The 16,007-nt window shown below is 40.4% G+C and overlaps 1 protein-coding gene across 2 annotated transcripts in view; it reads right to left on the bottom strand.

Moving 5' to 3' along the window:
* Positions 1-2,199: 2,199 nt before the first annotated feature.
* cgnl1 (cingulin-like 1) overlaps positions 2,200-16,007 on the bottom strand; it is a 35,008-nt gene continuing 21,200 nt past the window's right edge. For both annotated transcript variants that reach the window (XM_026168979.1, XM_026168988.1), the window contains exons 11-19: positions 15,807-15,959; positions 14,947-15,117; positions 9,081-9,242; positions 8,802-8,891; positions 4,587-4,670; positions 4,271-4,395; positions 3,847-3,955; positions 3,500-3,663; positions 2,200-2,870 (exon numbers count right to left, since the gene is read on the bottom strand). In XM_026168979.1, the coding sequence (XP_026024764.1) occupies positions 2,720-2,870; positions 3,500-3,663; positions 3,847-3,955; positions 4,271-4,395; positions 4,587-4,670; positions 8,802-8,891; positions 9,081-9,242; positions 14,947-15,117; positions 15,807-15,959 (1,209 nt within the window). In that variant the 3' untranslated portion in view covers positions 2,200-2,719. The remainder of the gene's footprint in view (positions 2,871-3,499; positions 3,664-3,846; positions 3,956-4,270; positions 4,396-4,586; positions 4,671-8,801; positions 8,892-9,080; positions 9,243-14,946; positions 15,118-15,806; positions 15,960-16,007) is intronic.

Raw genomic sequence — 16,007 nt, forward strand, 5'->3', positions numbered from 1 at the left:
CAAGGTTCATGATTATTTTTCTTTTGTTGTTTTACAGCTGTCATTCATGTCTAGAGTTTTTTGATACAAGGTGATTTATGCCAGGGCATAGTCGGTAAAAATTCAGGTCATCAAAATATTCTGAAGAAGATCCTCCTGAGTATTTCTCATAGATCAGTGCTCTGTGCAGTCCAGGGGGAATTAAGAGGGTAAGTAGCAGCCAGATGCTGATCATCAAATGCAGTGATTAACTGATCATCAGCCAGTGTGAGCACCTCTATAAAAACAGATGTTTTGGCAGCTTGTTGGCGTGGAGCTTTCAGAAGTGGGTTAATACAATGCCCTGGAGAAAAGATGTTGGCAATGATCTTAAAGAAGCAAATGTTGCTGACCGTAAATCTGGGAAACGGAGGGCATTTCTAAAGAATTTGAAGTCTATCATTCTACACGGACAAGAATTATGCACAAGTGGAAAACATTCAAGACATTTGCCAAAACTACAAAAAAAGAGTTGCATATCAGACTCTATGCATCTCAGTTAGCATATTAAATGTTAAAGTTTACGACTGTAGAATTGGAAAAAGATGGCTTGTTTGGAACGGTTGCTTGGAGAAAGCCTCTTCTCTTAAAAAGAACATAGCACAGCTTATGTTTGCAAAGTTAAATTTGAACAAACCAGAAAACCTCTGGACAGATGAGACCAAAGAGAAACTAAACACAGTATATCAGCACAAACACCTCAATAATAGCCGTCAAGCACGGTGGTGGAAGGGTGATGATTTGGACTCGTTTTGTAGTCATGGGACCTGGACACCGTACAGTCAGAGCGGACCATGAGCTCCATGTGAGGCCATCTGTCCAGCAGACAAAGCCTGACTGAAATCAGGTCATGCAACAGGACAATGATCCCAAGAACAGCAGAAGATCTACAAGAGAATGGTTAAAACAGAATGAAGGTGCTGCCAAAACCTTCCTATTCTTAGAAACGCATTTATTCTGGAGTATTAAATGCTCCTCTTCTCAAACATTTTACAGTGTAGATATCATTTATGGATGCAATTTGCACTACTTGCTTGCATTGTGTTATCACTGTTGTACATGTAAATTTTTTCACCCCACAGTATCAGGCCCTTACTAAGCACATGTGGCACTTTATTGTAAACTGCACAGTTTTTTTATTCTTTTCCTTCAGCTAGTATCTAAAATGGGGTTTTTTTTAAGCTTCATTGTGCAAGATGACAGTATACTTTTTAAACAAACGGGGCAAGTTTCTGTGTGAAATATAAAACCTAGAAACATTCACCACCACAGCTATGGCACAGTGAAGACCAGCCCAATTTCCATATCTGAACCCTCGAGTGCACTTAGAATGAAAGGAGGGGGAGAAGTTTGAACTAGAAACTTAAACTTAAAAAGAACATGATGCACAAAATATTCTTTAAAAAAAATGTCTAAAAGAAAGAAAGTCTTGAGAGGAATAGTTGTCAGGAGGTCTGCACCAAGCAAAAAACAGGTGAGAGTAACTGAAATGAAGTTTATTTTAGCCTCAGCAGGATTTAAGTGTACAGAGAGGTAGTGGCAGGAATTTGTCTCGCTCATCCACTCTCCAACTCACAGAGTGCAAATCATCACAGTGCAGCAAAATATTGATTGTCAGTTTATCTGAAGAAATTCCCTGATTTGGTCCAAGGAGGACCCATAAGGTCCTCACGTGGTCCTTACAGGCACTGCTGATGTACACAGCGGGCACAGCTCATCACAGACAGGTAAGAGTTTAAACATGTTTTAAATCAAAGCGTTTCCAGTATAAAACAGCTTTAATGTGTGCAGCTTTGTTCGGAGATGCTAGAAAAATCACGTTAAGACAGAAAAGCATCTTCCAGAAGATGTGTGAGTAACACTGTGATGTCACTAATATCAAAAGAAACCTGCATGATGAATGGTGATTACAAACTTGTAATTTTACTGCTCATTAGATTATATAAAACTGTATAAAAATGAATGTGTACAAAGTCCCTCATTTACTGTTCCCTAAAAAACAAAAAAAACAAAAACAAAAACACAAACACAAAACCTCTTACTGAGAGGAGATTTTGTATTTATAGCTACAAATAACTTAAAAAAAACATCCTGGCACATTTCACTTCATATACCCTTGATTTCCAATCATTAAAATAAAATAAAAAATAAAAAAAATAAAAAAAGGAAATATTTTGCATTTAACTCAATGATAAAAAATAAAATGTATATTCAGATACTGTGTGTAAATGTGACCTATTAGATTAAAAAGGAAGGGGTCAAAACTGGATATCGGTTACAAAGACATTACAGGTTTCATTTGTTTACAATGCATTCAATGCTGGAATAATCATTGACAAGCATGTTTAACCCATTAAAGGAAGATCCACTCAGAGTAGAAAGAAAAATGTTGGAAGATGGGGCTTAACGCAGGAATATAAAATGAACATTTTAAAACCGTATTTACAAAAATTTTCACTGGACAGGACAAAACATCATTGCCTTTGTGATTTCACCAATTAATCAAAGAGCTGCTCTAATAATACTGAGTGAATTCATGGACGTTGAAGCTGCTGAAGTGAGGATTTTATTTATCTCACCTAGCTGGAAAGTCTTAATATTCACAGCTCAGTGTTTACAGGAGCACATGGCACAGCTCTCCAGCCGTTTGGTGTGACAGTGTTGCACATAAAGCAGCTTTACTTCCAGCCTCAGAGTTTGTTTATAAAGAAAAGGTCGATAAGAGGTTGTCCTGACTCGAAGAGCGCTTGTACCCCGAGGAAGAGCTGAAGTACGTCTCCCCATCGGTGCTGATGTCATCGTCTTCGTCGTCATCCAGATTGCTGAGCAGCGAAGCAGGCGAGTTCTTGCGTCTGAACAAACAAAAACAAACAAAACTATTAAGAGTGTTCTTGTTATAATGTGTGTGTTCTTTGACATTACTAGAGCAGCTCTGCATTATTTGCAGGCCCTAAATCCATCCTGAGTGTGAGCTCCTCCTCCTTGCACCTCATAAACTAAAGGTTTGAACAGGGACAAGGTGGAGCTTCTGTGAGATTATTACATTATGCATCTCTGTGTGACATCATAAAGATCTGAGAGCAGAAAAAACTGCCTGAAACACACCTCTGACTTGTACAAACACAAACTTCATTTTTAACAGGAGTGTTCACCATTGTTACTGTAGGTCTTTAAAAAATAAGCAAACGTAACCTGACCATCTACAAATTAAATTCCTACATCAGATTTTAATTTCTGACTTTCTAAGACCCTTCAATGACCTGCAGGAGCCCACCAACTTAACTCAAGTGGCATAATTATTTAATTAGTAACTGTAATCTAATTCATTTCAGATACAATAATGGTAAATGGTCTGATATTTATGTAGAGCGTGTGCAGTCTAAGTATTTTAAGCACTCTACTCTTGCCCAAAGGCACATCAACATGCAGGAAGGAGCCCAAAAAGACCTCCAAGCTCAGCCTCCTGAGTTTGTGCTTTTACCTCAACTCGCTTCGCAGAGCTTTGAGCTGACTCTGGAGCTGCTCGTTGGCCTCCTGCTGCTCATCGAAGTCTCTCTGCAGCTTCTTCTTGCTGTGCTCAAGTCGGTCTATCTCCTCCTCGGCCTCGTCCATCTGTCTCTTCAGTGCCTTCAGACGCAGATTTAACTTCACGAAGGGGGAAAAGAAAAACATGTCTAGAGTTAAAAGAGTTCTACTAAGATCAAATTGTATTTTCTTTTTCTTTTTTTTTTATTTGCCTGATAAATTATTAGTCTTGACATTTGTCTAAGTCAGAGCAAAGAGAGTTTAATGACTGTTAGAGTGGGCATGAAGGTAAGGGTTACATACTTGGTCCTTTTGATCTTGCATTGATTGCTGTTCTTCCTCAACTTGCATCATCATCTCTTTTACCTTCCTCTCCAGCCTGCGGTTCACCAGCTGCATGTTAGCGCGCTCCCTGAAACACAGGCGATGCATCACTAAACATAAACATGAGCTAATAATTCAGACCAGCGTACATTTTATGACGCAAAGACCTACAAGCTGATCAAATTCTTTAATATGTTTGATCACACAGAGTCCGACGATCTCCCAGTGCAAACTAAACTATACATTTAGATAAGCTCCAACTTTCTGACTCTGTGTCCTAAATCCATGTGTTCAGGTATAAACTTTCATCTGAAGCTTTAAACTAAACTCTCACCGTTTCCTCTTACATCACCTCAACCACAGCACCCCTCAGCTCTATTCCCAGTTGGAGTTCCCATCTCACCTCTCCTCCGCCTCCAGCCTCTCCTCCAGCTCATGTATGCGTTCCTCCAGCTGAGGTACCTGGCCCTCTCTGTTGGACTTCTGGGAGCCTTCTAGATGACTCACTCTGGCCTTCAGATCCTTATTCTAGAGAGGGCAGGGAGAGAAAACCACTGATGTGTTTGACAAATGTATGTTTACACCATAATCATGTCTGTGTACAGATAATAAAATGATGGAAATGGACAAAAAAAATGAATGTGATGAAAAGACAAATGAAATGAGTGTGTGTTTTGGACTGAGTCTGTAGCTGTTATCCTCCAGACAGGAGTGTGTACCTGTCTCTCCAGAGCAATCTTGTCACACTCCAGGTCCTGTCTGCTAGCCCTCTCCTGCAGGAGTTCATTCCTCATCTGCTCCACCTGTCAAGCCGAGTCCAGACACTGTCATCGCTACAGTCCCACACAGTCTGACAATAGTTATGATCAGACACTGACTCACAGCAGAAACCCACGTAACACCTACTGAGCCAAAATGCTAAACAATAGAAAAGTTAATGCTGTGTGAGCTCTGCTTAATTGGTGAGCAGGATTTCCTTGCTTGACTGCATTCCACCCTTTTATTGTGATTGTGATGCCAAACTGTCAGAGACACAAGGTTGTAGTACAAAAAAAAGACAAACCAAAAACCCCACAGGTAGCTGACAGTAGTTTCTATGACGCAAGAGTCAAAACGTCCTGTATTCATAGAAACACAGAATGGCCTCTGTTTCATCTGAAATATCATCAAATCCCCTGATATTACTGACCGATAAAGGCATATTTTTTGCTTTGCAATAAGCTCCACTGCATTCACACCTTCTCGTTATCAGACACTTTCACTCAATCCAACAGACCTGGTACTCTTCATTGTGATCTGGTGATCTTCGAATAAAGCAGAGTTTCTGTTTAAAGGATTGTCTGGTTTCCAGGTGCCTCTTCAGCTTGCTTGGCAACTTGTTGCTCTAACCTGACATCGAGCATTAGTTTCTTCTGTCAGTTTGTTTTCCTTTAAGAGGTGTTGTGTGGGTTACTCTACAACTTGGTGATAAGTTTCACATCATCAAAAATTGCATCTTCCTCTCTAACTCTGATGTGTGCCATTATGGTAAATTTATACGTCACTCATTTTTAGTGCAGCTCAACTAATATTTGGCTGCCACAAATCCCATGGCACACCTGGGCTCCCCTTGAGCCAAACCCACGTCATCTGAGATACACTGCTGTAAAGAATATGTCTGTGTGGGCTTTCAGATAGTACAGAAGGTATTAGTGTTTAACAAGTTGATAAGCGAGGATTAACTTAAATATAAAGCCAAAAGCAACAGCAAGGCAACTTAACTTACGGAAAACAACAGCAAAAGGAAACATTGATCCTGGATTTGTCCCCTGGAGACAAAATCCCCCTCCAACACTTATTTTAACCATTCGAACAAAGTAGTTTTGTTTGTATCGAGAATTTTAGTAATATAGCCAAGGGTTGAGATGCTGGACACAGATTCACCATTTCAACCATGTTCAGTTTTTATGCTAAGCTAAAGCCCCTTTCAAACCTGTCAGCTTTAAATCAGCATTATGGTAACTTTTTGGTAAAAGTTGTTACCTGAACCTTATTCGGGTGGACCTAGAAACATTTTAACTGCAGGCAGACAAAAATGACAAATAGCTGCACACAAAATTAGGACTGTTCACATCTCTTATGTATCTTTGTGAGTTGCTCAGCTCACCAGAGAATGCCCTAAACAGCAATAACACACACATAATGATGTTTTATCTCATCAGCTGTTCCTAATTTGCAATAAGATTAAAACATTTGTCTATGATGCATTTTTCGTGTTCCCAATCGAGTAGAGCGATCTCACTTTCTGAGCCTCAGGGGCGGGGCAGCTGCAGCACACACACTCACACACTCTTGTGATGATGGGATCACAAGGAGTAAGAGATTTAAACAAATAAATGTGTCGTTTTCACTTAATTCAGCAGGGTGTATGATGCCAACCGTTGTTGCTAAAAATGCAGGTAAATGCTTGTATGGCAAATATCACTATTACTGTGGCACTCTCGCCATTGTTGTAACTATGTGTGAATAAACCTTTAACAAACATTAACATAAATGTCTGACTTGCAGAAGGTTGTTAAGAGGTTAGCAAAGACAGAGGTTTGCAAGTCATGCACCCTTTATGTGGAAAGGCCTTTTTGTTTAAAAAATATGTCATAAGTTATGAATCCTGTGTAAATCCATCAAACTCAATCCACAAAAGCACTAATGGTACCTCAGAGAACACAGTACTGGGTGTGAGACTTTAGAACATCTGACTGAGAGTTAAAGTAAGATGACTGTTTTTTGACAGTAGTCTGGTGGCTGTGATGAGTCCATGAGCACATCCTTACTCCCTGTTCAGCAGCACTGTCTGACAGCAGCTTGAGTGCTAAAAACTCTTCTAAATTGTTTGTATGCAGAAATAAATAAATAAAATTAAAAAAAAAAAAAAATATATATATATATATATATATATATATATATATATATATATATATATATATATATATATATATATATATATATATATATATATATATATATATATATAAAAATCTCGCCACAATGAACAAACTTTAATGAATCTCAGTCTGTGACACATATATATGATTTTTTTTAAAGAAAGAGTTGTTTGTAAATGAATCAATATGATGAATAAATTCAACTTGTATTGTTTCTGTGTTTAATGCTGATATTATTAGATCTTACAAACACAGATATAAGACCTGTACAGATAATATCATCTGACACTGAAGAAAACAGCGATTAGCACAATTTCTAAAACTATTCCTTCAGTACTTCTGTCATCACACATCACCTCAGTGGATATTGGATCGACTCAGAGAGGCCTGACTGTTCAGTGATAACCTAGTTCAAAAGAAAAGGGGCGAATGAAAACTAATCAATACAGCAGTGATGGCTCTTTGTGAGAGGAGCTGAGAATTGGTGATATTTTATGCCAATTAGTGGGTGACAGTGGGCTGCTCTGATGAACGATGGCCCCTATAACTGGTGCACCCAGCACAGTGCTTGAGGGAGCTGAATCAGCAGACTGGAACATACAGCGAAACTAATCTGCTTTGTGAGAGACGGCAGGAGAGTAGAGGGGAGATTACTCTCATTTAGACAGGAGAGGAGCACCTGGTGCCAGGAGAGACGCAGGTGTTCTTCCTGCTGCCTCCGCTGCAACCGCACCAGCCCTCCACCCCATAGCCCTTCACCCACCTCTCTCTCCTCCCCACAGACATTTGAGCACATGCACCAGCACATACCCGCACGCACGAACGCACACACACACACACACACACACACACACACACACACACACACACACACACACACACACACACACACACACTCTGCTGGCACTCAACCTATTCCACTCTTGTCGCACAAAGCTCGAGTGTTGCCTTGACAACCGACCTCAGCCTCATGCTGAACCAATGCCACTTTGTCACAATGCCACTCTTTCCTCTCTGCAAAGATTTTTTAAAAGGGGGGACCATTTATGCAGGTTTAAATACTCTAATGAATTGCACTGGGGCTCTCTTGATGTCGCTGCTCACTTTATTTAAAATTTTGGTTACAACTTCAAAATACGTGAAGGGAATTTGTCCCAAAGCCAAATCTTAAAAGCCGCCTTTGGCCCCAATAGTTGTTAAAAAAAGAAAGGGGAAAAAAAAAAGAACTATCTGTGGCTCCATAGTTTTGTGGTATTTTTTAAACTCCAGAGCCAGCTTCCTCCCTCTGATTATTAAGATCTCCCCTATGGACAAACAAGTGTTAAAAGTACATGCAATTTATCTAAATCTTACTTCACAGTGTCTCTGTCAGCAGTTTTATCACAGTGGAAGGAAAACTGGAGCGTTTGCTTGCAAGGACAGAAAAAAGAAAATCTGACTTCTAGCACAAGAATGAGATTTGTTCTCAAGCCAAAGTTACTGAAGCATAATTTCCAAGTGCACTCCACAACCTGAAAACTTGAGACATTTGGCAACTTGCATATTTTGGCTCAGGCGGTGCATTAAGAAGGGTCTTTTGTGGCTGATGCATGAAAATTGGATAGACACTCCTAGACCATGCTGGTGAGCTGCCAACCTGAATGATTATGCAATATCATCTTACAAAGCAATAACCCATCCACTTTATCCAGACCAGAAAGAAAGAGAGAATTTTTGAGTACTGATATTACATGTAAAGACACAGACACTTGAAAAAACCCATGAACCTGCACAAGAATCACACACATCAACTCTTTAAGGACACATCTGAGACCCGAAGCTGTTATATGGAGGTCAAATGTCCCTTTTCATTTAGAGATTAGTGGTTGCAATCATGATGTTAGAAATGGAAGACAAAGTGACAGGAGATCTAGAACTCATTTACAGGCTGACATAAAACAGAGACACGTCTGTGTGTGTACGGACAGGTGAACACTGATGATGAAAACGTGTTGAGTGTTGAGTGTGTTTCACCTGCTCTCTTCCTCGGTCTATCCTGTCCATCAGATTGTCTCCACTTTGACGCTCCTCTTCAAGGTTCATTTCCAGCTGAGCAATCCTCTCCTACAAAGTGAAGCAGTTACATCTTTACGAAGAGTGTGTTTTGCCATCACTGCTCTCTGTAAATCTTCATACAAAATTGTGCGAAATTAAGATTTGCCTTTAAAAAAACTTTTAAAATAAAAAATGTTGAAAGGATACTTCTGGTCTTTTGCAATAATGTAACAAAGCAGTCATTAGTAGCTTGTGTACCTCCATGAGTTTGACGTGTCTGGATTTTTCCTCTTTAGACAAGGCGTTTTTCTCAGCCTCAGCTTCAAGATCACGAACTCTTTTCTCTAGCGTATTCTCCTTGACCAAGGCCTCATCTCGCTCCCTCTGAGACTGTCGCACTTCCTCCTCCCGGCACAACAACTAAAACCAGAAACATTTATATATTTCACTATGATCTTATGACATACATTTTATTTCTGGTCCTTGAACATGTGAGCACTTTTAAAATAGTGACATTATCTTTTTCACCATCAACTCTAATCTTATCAAGTGTTAGTGCTGAAGTGATGAGCAACAGTTAGTTGCTGTTTAGCGATAGTATTAATATGATATAATATACACTCCCCTGGGTGACTAATGCATCCAGCACAGTAAGTGTTTCCCTCAGCTGCAGTGCCCCTCACAGCTGGAAAACTGCCCTCACTGCTTAATGCTAAGACTGGAAATTCATCATCTGCCCTCTTTTTACTCCCACAACAGATATTTGCCCATTAGTGTAAAATTGTTATGTGGTTATTCATGTAATGATCTGAGCAATACTTTAAGTACGGCACTGCACTGTTAGAAGTATAACTGGATAGTTGTGCATCTTTTATTGGATCTTATTTTTAAATTTATGCGATTACAAAATCTGTGGAGTAAAACCTCTAACTTCAGGCCGTCTTCATAGTCGGCTTGTAAAAAGAGATTTATACGTACAAGATGCTCACTCGATAATTCAAGTAAAGAAGGTGGATGTATGTAGCCTACACTTCATATGGTAGAGGACTATTGGAACGTTTGAGAACAGCTGGAAAATGTGGACTAAATGAAGCAGTCCAGGGCCCTATTTCAGGAAGCCGGTTTAGAAAACTCAGAGTGAAAAACGATACTCAGGGTTGAGTAACCCCGAACTGTCCAACTCGGAATATTCGGTTTCAGAAAGGCTGATAACAATTAGTTCAGTCAACGCGGAGTTGCTTTAACCCCAAGTTAAGCGCACGCACGAGGATACATAAAGCCCTGATTAGTGGAGCACAGATTAAGCGAGTCACCATGGAGACGGAGGGAAAGAAGGCGCGGTCAATGTATTTTACAGCGCTTAAGGCCGAAATTCTGATGGCAGCATATGCCGATAACATGCAAATTTTGCGGAAAAAAAGTAACACAGCATCAGCTGCAAAAGAAAGGGAGCATGCATGGCAAAACATAGCCGACAGAGTCAATGCGTGAGTGTTAATTTAAACATTGATCTAGGGATTTCCACCCATATAACACATTATTTTATTATATTTTATTTTGTATTTTATACATTTTATTTTGTGATGTGATGTGAGCGCAGGTGCAACCCAACAGGCCCCAAACGTTCCTGGCAGCAAGTAAAAATGAAATATAAAAATATAGTCCAAACAGGTAAGGTGTAATTGTATTATGAGCCATAGTGCTTGGTCTGTTTGTCCGATGTAAATCAATTGCAGTTAGAGGCTACATTAATTTCCCCTCTGTAAGCACTTATTGAAATTATCTGAGCACATTACAAGTACATATTTGCTTACTCTGTATGCTCAAATGTGACCCGTTATAGCCAACAGAAAAAAAAAGCGGAGGCCCGAAAAACAGGTGGGGGTCCTCCACCACCACCACTCACAGAGGCTGAGCAGTTGGCTTCCACATTTGTGATAATGTTGGCAGCATCACATATGATCTTCACAGTGCAGAGAACACAAATTAGCATCCATTACTATAATGAAATAATTTGTTAGTTTGAAATGCTACAGGGAACTATGTACCTGTACATTAATGCTGTGCAAAGACTTCCTGTTCACATAGTCTCCTTCATTTACTGAAGGAGCAATGATTGGAATGTGAGTGCCATCTATACAGCCAATCACGCCTGGGAACCGTGAGAATAAATGTGAAATTTAAGTAGTAGTTCAAGTATCACCACACCATAAATTAAGTTTTGTTCATCCTGATACCTGCAATTTTGTGGAATCCCTCTTTGATAAATCTTGTGGGTCTATGACCGGGGAACACCACAAACGAGTACAGGAGACGTTTCAGTGCAACTGTAACATTCCTGACTGCCCGAAAGACGGTAGCCTTGGAAACGTGCTCAGCGTCACCAATATTATACAGAAAGCTCCCGTTTGCAAAAAACCGAAGTGCAATACAAATAATATGTACAGAACTGAGAGCATGTCCGCGATGTGTCACATGAGCAATATTAGGCCTGAGGATGTTATTCAAATAAATTATAGATTGTGCTGAAAAACGGTAACGTTCACACAGAAAATCATCAGGAAATGATAAAATGTCCGAACGCGCTCTAATCACTCTCTCCCGGCGGAGAGCTCTGCGGAGAATTTGGGCTTCAACATCTACTGGCTCTTCAAGGAAGGGGCACGCCATGTCTGACACTTCCTACAGTCAGGTTTCCGACAAAGAGGCGGAGAAGGTCAGGGTTAGTTGAAGTAAACCTGCTAGGGGGCAGGTTAGCTTCACGGAGTGTGTCGTCATAGTAACTCACTCAGAATTAATCTAAACTCGCTTTGTGAAACCGAAAACCCAGAGTTTTCGTTAACTCAGGGTATACTTACTCAGAGTTTGCACTAAACCGGCTTTCTGAAACAGGGCCCAGAGCACTGAATTTCTTGGGAAAGGTAAGTGGAGGAGGAGGATGTGAATCAGCCAGCACAACTTTCACAACAATGATTTCACAGCGCTAACATCCTCCTCTTCCTGTGCACCAGCAGGATAAAGATATCATAGCATGGATGCTGACAGAAAAAAAAAGGAAAAGCCTGGACACTGACCTTATCTTGACAAATGAACTCTGTTCACAACCACATTGTACATACAGACAGACATGCAATGTAGAGCTCCATGTTTGCCCAGATCAGCAAATCAGTAAAACTAAAGGCTGGCCTATTATACATGTGAAAAAAAGCCTGCAACTAATGACTACAGGTTTCAGAGAACAGTTCACATAAAAAGGCCTGTCTTTTTTCTTCTTTTTTTTTGAAAGGCAGCCTCTTGTGGTTTCAAGAAAAAAAATTAAGGCAGAGTCTGCCAATACCTCTTTTTAAAGGTACCCGTGGAGTTTTCATTATAAACAGGCACTGCTTTGTTTACAGCATTAGAGCTCTGGGACACTGAGTGTATCCTTAAGGACTAGCAAGCATGTTTAATACATTTCCTACCTCAAGACCTATTAGCAAACAGCCATTTTTGAAATCAGCATTGTTTACAGTCATCATCTTTTCTTCCTGTACTGGCACATTAGTTCCAACAAGTTCTACCTCACTGTGCAGTCAGGAGAAATGTGTACAGAACCCTGTGAATGTTACTAAAGCAAACAACAAAAACAATATTCACTTTCCAGAACTAGATTTCATTACCTCTACATGGTACCACTGAGTATTCTTTTTGCTGTGTTTACACTTTTTCCACACATTCACTAATACAAGAAAGTGTCAAATTTTTATTCTCTCAAAAGGTTTAAACTCACTGCTAATCAGTTATATAAGCAGGGCTCGCGAAATCGCTAGCGTGACATCCCAGAGCTAGTGATATCTCCGGTCGGGCGACCAAAATCAATCTAGCGATCGGGCTAGCGATTTTGCTGGCCCTGATAATCATAACTTTACACACAATGTGTCTCACACAAATGATCTACCAGAATTGCAGATAAAACACAAAATCTTAGCCCAGTGATCTACAGTGGGGCAAAAAAGTATTTAGTCAGCCACCAATTGTGCAAGTTCCCCCACCTAAAATGATGACAGAGGTCAGTAATTTGCACCAGAGGTACACTTCAACTGTGAGAGACAGAATGTGAAAAAAAAAATCCATGAATCCACATGGTAGGATTTGTAAAGAATTTATTCGTAAATCAGGGTGGAAAATAAGTATTTGGTCACCTCAAACAAGGAAGATCTCTGGCTCTCACAGACCTGTAACGTCTTCTGTAAGAAGCTTTTCTGTCCCCCACTCGTTACCTGTATGAATGGCACCTGTTTGAACTCATCATCTGTATAAAAGACACCTGTCCACAGCCTCAAACAGTCAGACTCCAAACTCCGCCATGGCCAAGACCAAAGAGCTTTCGAAGGACACCAGGAAAAGTATTGTAGACCTGCACCAGACTGGGAAGAGTGAATCTACAATAGGCAAGCAGCTTGGTGTGAAAAAATCAACTGTGGGAGCAATCATCAGAAAATGGAAGACATACAAGACCACTGATAATCTCCCTCGATCTGGGGCTCCACGCAAGATCTCATCCCGTGGGGTCAAAATGATCATGAGAACGGTGAGCAAAGATCCCAGAACCACACGGGGGGACCTGGTGAATGACCTGCAGAGAGCTGGGACCAAAGTAACAAAGGTCACCATCAGTAACACACTACAACGGCAGGGAATCAAATCCCGCAGTGCCAGACGTGTTCCGCTGCTGAAGCCAGTGCATGTCCAGGCCCGTCTGAAGTTTGCCAGAGAGCACATGGATGATACAGCAGAGGATTGGGAGAATGTCATGTGGTCAGATGAAACCAAAGTAGAACTTTTTGGTATAAACTCAACTCGTCGTGTTTGGAGGAAGAAGAATACTGAGTTGCATCCCAAGAACACCATACCTACTGTGAAGCATGGGGGTGGAAACATCATGCTATGGGGCTGTTTTTCTGCCAAGGGGACAGGACGACTGATCCGTGTTAAGGACAGAATGAATGGGGCCATGTATCGTGAGATTTTGAGCCAAAACCTCCTTCCATCAGTGAGAACTTTGAAGATGAAACGAGGCTGGGTCTTCCAACATGACAAAGATCCAAAACACACCGCCCGGGCAACAAAGGAGTGGCTCCGTAAGAAGCATTTGAAAGTCCTGGAGTGGCCTAGCCAGTCTCCAGACCTCAACCCCATAGAAAATCTGTGGCGGGAGTTGAAAGTCCGTGTTGCTCGGCGACAGCCCCAAAACATCACTGCTCTCGAGAAGATCTGCATGGAGGAATGGGCCAAAATACCAGCTACTGTGTGTGCAAACCTGGTAAAGACCTATAGTAAACGTTTGACCTCTGTTATTGCCAACAAAGGTTATGTTACAAAGTATTGAGTTGTATTTTTGTTATTGACCAAATACTTATTTTCCACCCTGATTTACGAATAAATTCTTTACAAATCCTACCATGTGGATTCATGGATTTTTTTTTCACATTCTGTCTCTCACAGTTGAAGTGTACCTCTGGTGCAAATTACTGACCTCTGTCATCATTTTAGGTGGGGGAACTTGCACAATTGGTGGCTGACTAAATACTTTTTTGCCCCACTGTATGTACCATTATCTGCATTACTCACTGATGCTATACACAGTTTTTGCATCACACATTGTGACATTTCTCCAGGACCAAACTGTTTCAGAGGTCACCAAAAAGAAAATCTTAACTGCCCTACCTCCATAAATAAATATTTTATGTATAAATGAAACAACTTAAGGCAAGCTCATTTCAACATAAATGATTCTTTTTCATCAAAAACATTCTTCACATTCCAAAGAGCTGACAATGATAAACTGCACGACTAAAAACAATGCCAAGGGGTCACACACAAACAGAGCTTTTCTATTACTTGAATTGGCTAAATTCTTTCACTTTAATATTATGCTTTGGGTTTGAAAGGGCAGCGGGGAGCAGAAATACCTAAGTGCTGACATCACTCTCTGAAAGTAAAGATTGATGTTGGTAGGAGTGCTCAAACTGGCTGACTCAGAACAATAGCTCATAATGTGCTGGTCTGCATGGAATTGCTCAGATAGGCTGACTGATAACAGCCTTGATCTGGCCACTGTGTCATTTCTTCTTATTGTGTTTACCTCATTTTGTAGGGTTTTGGTAGTCACCAGGTACTTCTCCAACTCCTGTCCTCGCTCTTTGAGAAGCTTCTGCAGCTCGGCCAGCTCCCGGCGGTTCTTCTCCTTATAAATATCAATCTGCTCCTGAAGCTCGCGAGTGGACGACTGGGATGCCTCCACGATGTCATTCATCTGAAGGTGTGGTGACAGGGACGGAAGAGGCAAAAGAAAGCAAGATGTTATGAAAAAGTAGGGAATTTTAAAGATAATGATGTGGTTCAGATGCAAGTTTGATAGTATTTTATCATTTGTTTGCACATTGGACTGGACTCCTTTTATAGAGTTATTATATAACATGAACCATCTCAAAAAAATAATGTTCTTCTGGAAAGCTTCCTTTAAACAGGACCCTTTATACACCTTTTATTATTGAACCCTCAAGGTAGCTTTAGATGACTCACAGTTCATAATAATCCACCTTAATCTAATACTGGGCCCTGATGCAGCCCATCACTTCATTCACTCTTCAAAACTATGGTTTTTAGCTATTAATCATGTGCCTGAGATGACTATACTAGGGATATCCATCGCTAAGATTAAGTAATTTGATGAGGACTGCATGTTAAGAATGAGTCAACATCGCTCTTCTAAATAAAAGGTTTTTTTTTTATCAAAGTTTTCTTGGTTACTCTGCTTTAGTAATGAGTCTGGAAAATAATTTTTGTAACAAAGGTCAAACTGAATAAGCACACGGCCTCCATCTTGTTTGCATAACCTAAAATTCTATTCTCTGCATAACAAAAGCAGACATTCGGTGTGAAATTCATTCAGATCAGAGTGAATAAGTGAATTAGTGAATAAACAAACACTCAGAGACTCACCTCCTTCTGAAGTTTTTCCACTGTACGATCCAGCAGCCTCCTTTCATCCTCTATGTCATTCTTCATGCTCTTTAATTGCTCCTTCTGATTTCTCTCTTCTTGAAACCTCTCCTCCAAATCGTTGTGTTCATTGCTGAGTTTGGTGAAGTTTCTCTGCAGAATGACACAATAACAAATGTGTCAAGTTGTGCATTTGCAACT

The sequence above is a fragment of the Astatotilapia calliptera genome, chromosome 1 (genome assembly GCF_900246225.1).
Source record: "Astatotilapia calliptera chromosome 1, fAstCal1.2, whole genome shotgun sequence".
In the NCBI taxonomy this organism is placed as follows: Eukaryota; Metazoa; Chordata; class Actinopteri; order Cichliformes; family Cichlidae; genus Astatotilapia; species Astatotilapia calliptera.